The sequence below is a fragment of the Carassius auratus genome, chromosome 20, assembly GCF_003368295.1.
Source record: "Carassius auratus strain Wakin chromosome 20, ASM336829v1, whole genome shotgun sequence".
In the NCBI taxonomy this organism is placed as follows: Eukaryota; Metazoa; Chordata; class Actinopteri; order Cypriniformes; family Cyprinidae; genus Carassius; species Carassius auratus.
The window spans coordinates 15720207-15732777 of NC_039262.1; the positions used below are offsets into that span (position 1 = coordinate 15720207).

General features: G+C 39.0%; 1 protein-coding gene and 1 long non-coding RNA gene across 3 annotated transcripts in view; one reads left to right on the plus strand and one right to left on the minus strand.

Annotated features, from left to right (window-relative positions):
• The window catches only part of LOC113121024 (uncharacterized), a 33102-nt gene extending 31239 nt beyond the window's left edge, over positions 1–1863 (minus strand). Inside the window, exons 1-3 of the long non-coding RNA XR_003294663.1 lie at positions 1775–1863; positions 680–775; positions 247–531 (exon numbers count right to left, since the gene is read on the minus strand). This is a non-coding gene — a long non-coding RNA (uncharacterized LOC113121024). The remainder of the gene's footprint in view (positions 1–246; positions 532–679; positions 776–1774) is intronic.
• A 4723-nt stretch (positions 1864–6586) lies between these two features.
• On the plus strand, positions 6587–12542 carry btbd6b (BTB (POZ) domain containing 6b). Of its 2 annotated transcripts, XM_026291229.1 has the most exons (5): positions 6587–6742; positions 8650–8944; positions 9033–9123; positions 9215–9333; positions 10065–12542. In XM_026291229.1, the coding sequence occupies exons 2-5, from the start codon at positions 8739–8741 to the stop codon at positions 11095–11097; spliced, it is 1449 nt and encodes a 482-aa protein (XP_026147014.1). In that variant the 5' UTR covers positions 6587–6742; positions 8650–8738; the 3' UTR covers positions 11098–12542. The 2 variants fall into 2 exon arrangements, with proteins under 2 accessions (XP_026147014.1, XP_026147013.1); XM_026291228.1 differs by lacking the exon at positions 6587–6742 and having other exon boundaries at positions 8130–8944.
• The last annotated feature ends 29 nt before the right edge of the window (positions 12543–12571 follow it).

Here is a 12571-nt window from a genome sequence, read left to right on the forward strand (position 1 = left end):
TTCTGAGTCAAAACTGCTGACAACCACTGATCTAGAGCTACTAATGACTAACTTAACAAATTTAAACAGAAAAGGCACCATCAATAGTAAAAAAAAAAAAAAAAAGAGTTATTGCTAAAATGATGCGTTTACAGTAGGGCCACAGTTCCTCACATAAAACAGCAAAGAAAGATGCAGTATTTTGTAATGAATGCAGTGTTTGGCCAAAGACAACATCACACTGTACTGAGGAAGTGGTAATCTTACAGGTTTGTTGTGTCCTCCTATGTGATGCTTTTCCGAATGGAGTCTGTTAGACCAAGACTGGCTGCACTGGGCAATGGGCCGAGGCGAGGAGCGCTGTCAGAGGCACATGTGTGGCCTGACTGGAGAGCGCTACTGTATCCTGATCCTCCATTCCTCCCTGGTCTCCCTGATCAAACATCTGATTCATGAACTCCTGGTTGAGATGTTAAGCTGCTGCCTCCATTTCCTCATCCTCTGGGTCTTCGTCTCCAGTCATCCCAGAGGCCAAAGACGCACAGTCATCATCTGAAAGGGTGTCACAGCATGAATCAAAAACCAATATCGGCATAAAACCCCACAATAATCTCTATTAAGAACAAATATCATCAGCTAACTGTGCTCAGCTGTGCCTAGGTGTACTAAATAAACATGCAGAGCACTTGATTTGATCTACCTTCTCTTGCGTAGGAGGCATGAATCCCTCTCAGTTTGGTTCTGCTGCTCACTGCCAGCTGTGTCTCAATCTCATCACGGTATGAGTTGATCTCACCTGCAGACAACATACAGACACATACACCTAAGCCTGATGTCTCTGATTGACAGTTTGATTTTTAATCTGAAAAACATTCAGCATGCAACATGAATTCCCTGGTAGAGTGAGCTAATGGCACGTCAAGTAATAACATATAGTCCTAATATATGGAGACATTTATGGAAACAGCTGCTGTCGCGCCAAACCACAAGGGACTTTGCCATTCATAATCATTGGGAAAATGTTGAAATGCTTAGTGTAGCTGAGATAACGCACCGCAGAGAGCATTCAGATGCCATGTTGAGTCAATAGAGAGAATCAATATCTTATTCCAGGAGGACAGACTAACCTTGCTATTCCTCAAGTTTCTTGGCCAACTCCTCCTCCAGCTGAAACTATGACATTTCAATTAAGAAAACCATTTATCCAGAGTCTCATATGGCTGAATTTCATACTCATAGCTTCATATCTTGTCACACACACATATACACACACACACACACAAACTATTGTATTGTGTCAGTACGATTTTACGAAGTCTCTTATGCTTACCAAGTCTGCATTTATTTCATCAAAAGTACGATAAAACAACCATAAGGAATATTATTATAATTAAAAACAACTGTTTTAATTTCAAATACATTACTCCAGTCTTCAGTGTCACATGATCCTTCAGAATTGATTCTAATAAGCTGATTTTCTACTCAAGAAACATTTCCTATTATTATCAACACTGAAAACTTTGTGGAAACAGTGATACGTATTTAAACAACCGGATTTATTTCAGGTTCAGTTCAAAAGGACAGTATTTACAGGACAGGATATACTCAATGTTGACTGATACTAATATGGTACCGATATATATTGTACATCCCTAGTTTTACTGTGACAAATTAAGTGTAGGGTATTTAAGCATTACGTATCAAACACAAGTCGGGTCACTACTTGTTTTGGTAAAAGCAGACAATTTCCCTACATACTGTATAAAAATATGTTAGAATCTACAATGAACTTCACCTTTTTCTCAGCGTGGCCTCGCACACCTTGACAACAGATATCACCTCCTTCACTGTACAACAGAATTCATGCATACGAGCTGCTAGGAGCAAAGCTGGGGGGACGTGGGAGAGAAAATGAGGATAAATGTTTTGTCCAAAACCGTATTGTTCTCAATTTGTATGACATTTCACCACCATGCAACCATACAATGTATGTTTCATGCAAAAGTGTTGAGGGTGCATTTTCTATAGTAATGGAGCATCTGTAAAAAGACTCTCTGCAGATGCTGAGGTGTGTTGTGTGATATAGCAATCCGGTTAGGAGGCATTATGTAAATTGTGCTGCAGAGTTTGGTTTAAAAGAACAATAACAAAACAAGCCGATACAATAACTTTTGTCAACATAAAAGCAAATGCTCGTCAAATATATTTACAGAATAGTTCTATAATTGCACTATAAATTTAATACATTTTAACACAATTTAATACAAATTTAATTAATTCCTGTGATGCAAGACTGAAATTTCAGCAGACATTATTTCAGTCTTCAGTGTCTTTCAGAAATCATTTTTTTATATGCTGATCTGCTGCTCAAGGAGCATTTCTTATTATTATCAATGTTGAAAACAGTTATGCTGCTCGTTAGTTTATTTGTTGGTTTCAGGATTCTTTTATGAATAGAATGAGAACAGCATTTATTTGAAATATAATTTTTAAAATTAACAGTTTATAATTATGTACTGTCAATGTATTAAATTATTAATGCATACTTGCTAAATAAAAGCATTAATTTTGTCCCAAAAAACTATATATATATATATATATATATATATATATATATATATATATATATATAATATATATATATATGTATGTATCCTAAATTCAACAAGAATCTAAGTGCGAACTTACTGATGAATTATTATTTCTGGGTAAAAACATTCCCACAAACATGTGCACAGTGAGTGACACCCATTATCTTTCATTTTTGCTTTTATCTTGATCTTTGTTGACTTGTAGTTGTGTTTACTCCCCTCGCTCTGAAACAATCAACCTCAATACAGAAAACTGACATTTACACTTACCATATTCCCCTGAATAGTGTGAATGATTAATGATGAATTATGAATTATTCAGATATTGCAGCAGCGGATGTTAGATGGGAGAAATGAGACAGCAAGAGAAGGCTGAACTAGAGATGCCGGCAGGAAGTCTGCCTTCTATTCCTGAGCAGTTGAGGCATCTTGCTGACGACAGGGTGCAGAGACCAACGTGTTCTGCTTCAGATCGAGGGCACCGAGATCTGTGCGGTGGTAAAGCACTTGCCGTGATCTTGTTTTTATCCTTGTTATGGAACTCGCTGCTCCAGTTCCCGTGTCAAACTTTTAGCACATTAAGGGATTTGCTTTATGATCTGACAGATCTGCACAGAACTGAAGACTGAAAAAAACACGTAGACTATTTTCATTTCAAGCTGACAAAGGAAGCGCCTAGTGAATCTTTTATCAACTTGGAGGTTCATCCAAAACAAAGAAAGGATTGGGTTTTAAAGGGATAGTTTATACAAAAATGGAGATTTTGTTGTGATTCATGCTGTTCCAAACATGTGTGATTCTTCCTTCTGTGGAATACATTACCTTCTGTGTTAAACATTTGAACATTAGACAAACTACCTGCACCACACAAGCCCGGTGGTCACCGTCCCGTGTACATTCAGTCCCTTTTCATCCTCTGCAGCAGTCTGAGAGCAGTCATCCAGACCTCATGAGTCTTTTCACCAAACTCCAACATGTGGGCGAATCGTGGAATGTACAGACATGGATCTATAGATAGAAATAAACAGATCTGTAATCAGCATCTGGACTGAGAACATGACTTAAATATGTAACTTTAGATTGAAGAGTTTGAGTTTATTACAAATCAGGTCTTCAAGTCTTTGTGTACCTTATTTAACTGTTGCCCTTCTAAAAGATTAAAAAGAGCATCATTTTTTGGTGTTCTCGGTGACTCCATGTTGAATCTAGAACACGGTCCTCCTATGGGAACCTTTAAAAGAGGCTTGGCTCAAGGCGGTCGCACACCGGACGAGACGCGCCGCGTCGCGTCGCGCCACATGTAGGACAACTCGAGGTATCGCACACTGGACGCGCACATTCTAAATGCGTGAGCTCAATTTCGCAGCAAGATGGGAGAGTTTTAACTTCATCTATTATTTTATATTATTTATTTTAAATATATGATTTTAATTGATAAAAGCTGAGTTTTTAACGTTAATTAATGAAAATAATCTGTGTTATTATAATAAGTCTGTTATTGTTTTGTTGTATCTGTTGTCTAGGCAACTGTGCTGCTGAAAACGTAACCAAACACTTTGTAATGTTTTATTTGAATGAAACAAGTGTGCTGTACTTTAATTTCAGTTTCAGTTTATAACATCTGGGTTTTTTAATATAAAACTATGCGGATGGCGCTCTGTGGCGCGGCAGAAATTTGAACAGCGTTCTGAGTCGTAGCTGGGCGCCGCGGACAGACGCCGAATGGCGCCGCCGGTGTGTGTACTCCCATAGAGAATAATGTGTTCGAATTTTAAAGACGTGGCGCGACGCGACGCGGCGCTGCGCTTCTCGTCCGGTGTGCGACCCCCTTTAGAGTCACTCTGTGGGAGCAAATATCCCTCACTTCCACCTACTTCTAAGTCCTTGGATAAACTCAATCTGCTGGCCCAATAAAGCCCAAACATCACTGCTGTCCTAATAAGAAGGAAATGAGCTCAGCTAAGAAAGGCGTAATCTATGATCCTATCTAAGGCTACACTAAAGGGACTGCACTTGCACTTACGAGAGTATGTTCATTGAACTCTCCCGACTGTCTGTCACTGGCGGCTTTGTAATTTTATATTAAATTATAATATTAATGCAGTAGAGCAGAGCGGTTGACAGAACAAATATTCAGTACCATCTGTGAAACAGGAAATAGTTTAAGTCGTTTAAGAAAGATTTAATTTTCTCATGTAACATTCTTCGGAATGATCCATACAGCTCTGAAAAATAAATTGATTTTCAGATTTCTATTTCAACCATGGCTGTAAAATTATCTGATTTGTGAGACTGTGGCTGTCAGAGTTTGATTAAGGGAAAAGTGATAAATGAATACAGTGAGATATAATCAAATAGATCTTTGAGAATTGCTGCTGGGGACGGGAAACTTGGCTTTACAGAAAAAGAGGCCTCTTGGTGAGGGTTGAGGACAGCAGTTCAGTTAGGGGAAATTCTTTATAAGAAAGCTACATGCTGCCTATTCCAACAACAGAACCCTTGTGAAGCAAAAATAATGGATGATCCTCTTAATTTTGGTGCTAAAATGGGTTCTGATCTAGGTTGAACAAAGACATGCCTTAAAAGATGCATTGAGGCATCAGATGCCTCAAACTCAGTCTCTGACCTTGTCTTTCACATGTCTGATGTGTCTGTAATTGTTAAGATCATCACTTGCTTGGGGGGAAGCTTGATTTTGACACAGTGGGAGTGCTAAATTGAAAGCGTTAATCAAGACCTTTTGCAATTATTACATAGCAGAAGTGGGAACTGTGTTTTTACTATACAGTTAATTCTGCAGCCCCCGAAAAAGTGGAGATGTATAAAAATCCACATAAAACTATAGAAATGCACAACTAAGAGGATGAATAGTAAACGACAATACCAATTAACAACAACTTTCATCTTACGGAAACTGCAAGTATTATGCTGTTAAACCTCTAAATGGTATATCATGCATTAGAGTTGTATGGGGTGGGGGTGTGGTGGCATCACAATCACATTGCATTGTGGTATATGCCTGAAGTGTATGCATGAGTAGACTCGTGTCCTCTGGGTTAAAATTGAGAGGTTAAAGGTCTGTCCATATAAACTTTCCTTGTCCACCTGATGAAATGGAACACACTTCCAAATTGTGGTTGGGATTATGGCATATGGGAAACGAAAACAGTATGTGAACAGAGTAGTGTCCAATTCACAGTACTCACAAAACAGTAGGTTAAAAAACCTGGATGACTTACTACTTCCAGTGAGATTTACAGTACAGTACATTTCTGTACAGTATCTGCCAACAGTGTCACATTAACAGCTTCTGCTATTACAAAGCTGCCTATTGCATTGCATTTTGACTGATTTGATTTGTGTGTTTGTTTAGATCTACTTTTATGTCACATTTACACTCACTTAAAGCATTATATCCACCTTATTTATAATGCAAGAGTGGGTGCAGCCATCAGTAAACTGAATGTGCAAGACTTCTAGTGTCTGCTTCCAGTTATTTTTAGCTATATAAAAGCAACCTTTAATGCTGCATGATAATGCATTTCTTAGCATATTATTTTAATATATTACTGTAATCTTAAACACTGTTTTTGTGCATATAGTTTCACCATTTAATGCACTTTGTTATCATTCTAGGTATTTATCTTACTATGTTAATAACTAAATGCATTGCTTCCATGGGTGAGCAGCTATATCACAGAGAATAAACAAAGCGTTTTCTATAAGACTGGTAAGATTGGAGCAGTCATCTTATGTGAGTTTGTCATATTAATCATCCTTTCTCAAAAAGGTTATTACATTTAATAAAACAAAACTTTTTAAGTAGCAAGACGTTACTCGATGTACTTTTAGACGTGACTTACTGAAAGTGCTTTACATTTAGTACATTTCACTCTCTGTGTGCATGTTTCACACACTCTGACTGGCAAAAAAACATCATTGTCTAAATTGTATGAGATAGATAAGCCGCTTATCGTAGGCGAAGGATCCAGTTTCCAGCGCCGGAGCCCTCTGTTGGAGATCCGGGAAAGCTGTGCAAGCCCAACCCCCCTCTCTCTCTCTCTCTCTCTCTCTCTCTGTAGATTTAACATGGCTCCTGGCTGCCAGCGAGCCTTCAAACATCAAACCTGAATGTGTTTTCCTGCAAGCTGAGCTTCGGTCGGCTCATTAAGGTAAAGAACGACTAATAATGTGCTATTTGAGTTCCTCTGCGGTTATTGTTTTATTGAATTGCGAATAATGATTCATATTACTTCGACTGAAGAGTCCGTTTTGGTGGACAAGTCTATGCTGACGGTAGCTCGGTTCTGCTTCTACTTATCTCTTTAAAACCGGGTTGTAAAGAACGCTCGCGCTATAAACACTGATAGGACATGTTCATGGTGAACGAGGACGATATTTCTACCGACCACTTCAAAGATTTGCTTAGTATGAGCACTTCGTTGCAGATGTTTATCCCCTTATGAGACATTTAAGGCTGCATCAGCAAATTGACTGATCCTATGAAGTTGAAACACTGCAACTGGAACTCGATGATGGTTGTAAAGCTTTGAGTTCTGTATTGCGCGTTGATAGAAAAAGTTACTTTATGAAATACCTTTTTTTTTTTTAAATCCCTTCAAAAGCTTCGCGCGGGATTTCATATAACGCTGGTCAAATCTGGCCTCAGGTGATGACATGGATAACACTAGTGTAAGATATGATACATTTTGATATTTTTTAATTCCCGTGTTGGTCGAAGTGGTGACGTGAACACGTATTTTCCAATAAAGATGCAACGTTTTATCTAGAATTGAACAATTCTGGTTTCGATGCAGATTTTTGTTAACGATTCATGTTGCTTACGGTTCCATTATTATTAGGTTAACTTATATAAGGAAGAAGTAACATTTAATGCTCTAAATTTATAAATTATAACATTGTGTCAGATTCAACAGAACATAAATAAATGCAGTAGCCTACGTTTATTTCCAAAAGGTGTGCATACATACAGACTTTTAAATGACTTTTTAGAAGCACATTGGATTGTACTTGTCTTGCACTTTAAGTAGTAAAATGAATATGCGATACCGTAAATTATATGTATCTAACTACACGTTTCCATGTAAACAACTAGTCAGTATACACATATTTAGGTCTCACATGCCTTAAACATAACACATTAGCAGGTTGTGTTTCATTAACACATGAAATGAATAACTTGCCAGTCAGGTTATTTCAATAACGCCACGCAAAGATTGATGCGTAAATGTTTTGATGCATAAGAACCGACTCATAAGAATCGCTCCCAAGGTAGTCGGACTACCCTGGTCGCGTATGTTTTTGACTCATAAGAGTCAGTCGTTTGGGAATCAATAATGCTGTTCAGTGTAGCAGAGTATTTTAGCAATGTGTTCAATAAAATTAATTCGTTTTTAAAGGAACAGATATCGGTTCCAAACCCTAAAAAACCATGCGCAAAGGGTTAATATGCGCTCGTGTGAGCGGCGAGAGAGGGACTGGCTGAGGGAGGCGCCTCTGGGCCACTGACGTCCGATTTACTCGTAGCTTGATTTGTCAACAGAGAGCTGGGCGTCCTCGCCCGTCACACAAAACGGGCTTTACAATACAGAGTAGAGGAGCTTGAGAGGGATACATCACAGACATGTAGGATGACAAGGATCACGTAGCATTTTCCTTGGTCGATTAGGACCTCTTCAGACTTATTTAACCGAACGTAGTGGCTTGCTTTACTTGTATCGTGTTACTTACACTGCATAAAGTTCGTATTGGCGCGAGATCAAGGATCGCGAGGATGCGATGATGACGAGGAGATAATTTTCTAGCTGGAATATTTCCGCTGGACGGATACGTTGATGTAATTTTTAATGCCCAAAATGGGGAAAAACGCCATGGAAGCGCATGTATTTCGAGTTACTGAGGCTTGTAGTTTCTGATTAAATTATATGAGCTGTTTTCCCGCTACACCTGCCTTTTAATTACTCTGCAGACTGGTGGATAGACTTGCTGATGCCAACAACGCCAGATTGCCTATATGGCAGGATCATGAAGTTTTTGACGTTTTTCCTTTTGCTTCCAGAAACCTTAAAAAGGACTAGAAAGAGTGGGAAACAGCTCAACAAGCTGCCAGTATGCTATGAAATCGTGACATTGTCCTTGAGGAAGAAGATGGCTGCAGAACTCTATCCTGCCAGCATAAATACCAACCTTCCCAACAGTAACAGCACAGCAGTCACAGCTGCCAGCAAAAAGACCATCGTCCAAGTCACTCAAACGGTGACAACGCCGACTACAACTGCCACTCAGCAGAACATCAACAATAATAACGTCGAGACTGCCAGCTGGCAGTCCACTCACCCGACGCTGCGAGAGAGGTAAGGGCGCATTCGGCTTGCTTTTCGAGTCATACACGCTCTTATGGGTTCATAAACTAAATATTGTGTTACATTTTGTTCTCTTCAGGAATGCTTTGATGTTCAATAACGAACTCATGGCAGATGTTCATTTTGTTGTGGGTCCGCCGGGCGCGTCCCAAAAAGTTCCAGCGCACAAGGTGAGCGCATCCTCCCGAGTAAAAACGCTTCTCAAGTGTCTGTTTCATCAGGCTCTGCTTAACCGCTCTTGTGTGGCTTTTGTGCTTCCAGTATGTGCTGGCAGTGGGGAGTTCTGTATTTGGTGCCATGTTTTATGGAGATCTAGCAGAAGGAGAAGCCGAGATTCATATTCCAGACGTGGAGCCTGCTGCTTTTTTAATTCTTTTGAAGTAAGTTCTCCCCTTAATTTTAATGCCTATGCATCAGTGATTTCTTAGTACACATCTGTACATGTTTTTTTACAAATATATAATTCAAACCATGTGTAGAATTACTTCAATACACCTGTTTTTAGTTACTTTACATTCTCCAAATTCTTAGAAAAAAAAATGAACAACTGTTTATTAATATTTGGCAAACTTTTGGTGTCATTTGTTGAACCCAGTGGTCATGATTGTCTAGGTGAATAACTGATAAAATATCGTGTAATTACACTTTTTATGACTATGTGAGTTCAGGTTGTTAATGAATGTCATGTGGTACAACTCCTTTAAAATCTAATGATATCTATGAATTAATAATTGTTTGTTTTTTTACCTTGATAAACAAGCAAAAAATATTAATCACATTACATATTTATTAATACATTCATATTTATTCAAGGTGTAAGGAAAATGTAAAATTTGTTACATGGTTACACCACATGACATTTTTTTTTTTTTCAGAATCACATTGAACATTTTCTTAAATGTTGCATTCATATGGTTTTGAAAAACATAACATTACAAAGAGTGGATCTCTAAGATGCATTTTAACTAGATTTTCCTCTTATTTTATTTTTTTAGCATTTGTTGTTGACCCCTACATGTAACTCTAAACTAATTCACTGCAAAAACGAAAGCTTCTATAAGTTCTTATAGAACAACATTGTTTATTTCTAAATTTTTCTATTCACTTCCAGGTACATGTACAGTGATGAGATTGAACTTGAAGCGGACACAGTGCTGGCCACTCTGTACGCTGCCAAAAAGTATATAGTGCCTGCTCTGGCTAAAGCCTGCGTCACCTTTCTGGAGACGAGCCTGGAGGCCAAAAACGCCTGTGTGTTGTTGTCCCAGAGTCGACTGTTCGAGGAGCCTGAGCTGACCCAGCGGTGTTGGGAGGTCATTGATGCTCAGGCCGAGCTGGCGCTTCGTTCTGAGGGTTTCTGTGAGATTGATCTCAAAACACTGGAGGTCATACTAAAGCGAGAGACTCTAAACACCCGAGAGGCGGTGGTCTTCCAGGCGGCTCTCGATTGGGCAGTGGCTGAATGCAAAAGGCAGGGACTGGGACTGACCTCTCGTAATAAAAGGGCAGCACTGGGCAAGGCTCTCTACTTGGTTCGCATCCCAACCATGACCCTGGAGGAGTTCGCCAATGGAGCCGCACAGTCAGACATTTTAACGCTGGAAGAGACTCATGATGTCTTCCTGTGGTACACGGCAGCCAATAAGCCCAAGCTGGAATTCCCAATGCAGAAAAGAAAGGGTCTGACGCCACAGCGCTGCCATCGTTTCCAGTCCTCGGCTTACCGTAGTAACCAATGGCGCTACCGTGGACGCTGCGATAGCATCCAGTTCGCGGTGGATAAGAGGATCTTCATCGCAGGGCTTGGCTTGTACGGTTCCAGTGGTGGAAAGGCAGAGTACAGCGTCAAGATTGAACTCAAGCGCCAAGGAGTGACACTGGCTCAGAACCTAACAAAATTTGTTTCAGATGGATCCAGCAACACCTTCTCTGTATGGTTCGAACACCCAGTCCAAGTGGAGCAGGACACCTTCTACACAGTCAGTGCCGTATTGGATGGGAGTGAACTTAGCTACTTTGGACAGGAGGGTATGACGGAAGTGCAATGTGGAAAGGTGACCTTCCAGTTCCAGTGTTCCTCAGACAGTACCAATGGAACCGGAGTACAGGGGGGTCAGATCCCAGAGCTGGTCTTCTATGCCTAAAATTGTCAGGATGTCCATATTGCAGTGCATTCCGCTCACTGGAATTAAATTTGATTGAATACAGGGTCTTGTGAGGCTCTTGCCTTTATTATGTAGCAGTGGTGAACTTAATGGTAATGGCGCTTCAGAACCACAGTGGACTCAGATGAAAGGAATGTTCTTCAGCTTTATTTATTGCAAAAATTATATATTTGATTTAATTATTGACACTGCACAAGCAGATCTCTATACAGTATAAATATATATATATAAATGAAGATAGTTGTACTGCTCTGATAGTGGACAAAAGCCACTAGTGTGTCATGTTTTGTACATAACTTATTTGTTTTCAGCTTGATGCTGACTGACAAATAAAATGTCTTGTATTAGTGGTCAGCTTCCTGAACTGCAGATTATAAATGTTTTTGTGATTCAAGTCCTAAGTTGTTTCACTTATTCATAGGATTGGGAATCGAAAATCGACTCAGATTCCAGAATCGGATACTTAATGTCAGGAATCGGATTCTTGTTATCAAATTAATATTTTAATTCCGCCTATCGATTCCTATGAGCTTTTTTAAAAATGTTTTATTTTTTATCTGAGGACCAGACCTAGTGATCTGCCAGGACCTTGCTCGTTAATCTAAATGCTCCAAAGTTGGGCTACATCTGCGATCAGATGCCCAAAAAGCTAAGCAAGTTATAATATCTGCTAAACATGTTGCAAGAGAGGTCTCATCCCCAATTTAATTTAATAGATTGTTAAAGATCACAAACACGAATCAAACACCAACGTGATTCTATTCCTAAATTACGATGATTCATTTGTTTCATTCCTCAACCTTTGACATGTGCGATCAATGTTATGATCACTTGTTGGTTCGTCCGTGCAGCATACGATCTCACCAGTGTGATTTGAACATTTACATTCGCTCTGCCGTTGACCTAAAGAGAGCCGATGTCATGTGTCATGAATGAAACCGCTTCACAGTCTTTTCAGCCACACAGCATCATTTTTTTTTCTGTGTAACAGACATTCAAATCACAGAAGGACTGGGATAAAAGTTTATAGTTGAAGGTATAAACTGTGTGTATGGTAACAATTAAAATCGTAATTTAATATTTCAAATGAAGATTTATCAATTACATTGTTTCGCCAGTAGAACGTGAAAAGGGGGCGTTAAAATGTATTTGTTTTTGAATCATATAATAAGAATATTATATATAAATATTATAAGAATGCGGATTCATCCAGTAATGAAACAACATCTTGAGTGAGTCATTGAATCATTCATTCATAAATTACATATGATTTTGTTTAGTTCTCTGTTTTACCTTCAGAATCGTGAGAGAACCACAACTTACATTGGGGAAAGAAAAAAAAAGTTATCACGTAGCATGTTGATTTTTGTTCATGGTATTCAGCTTCAATAAATGATTTGGAAAATAAAGAGACACAGGATAAATGTTTGATATCATTATTTAATCACATTGG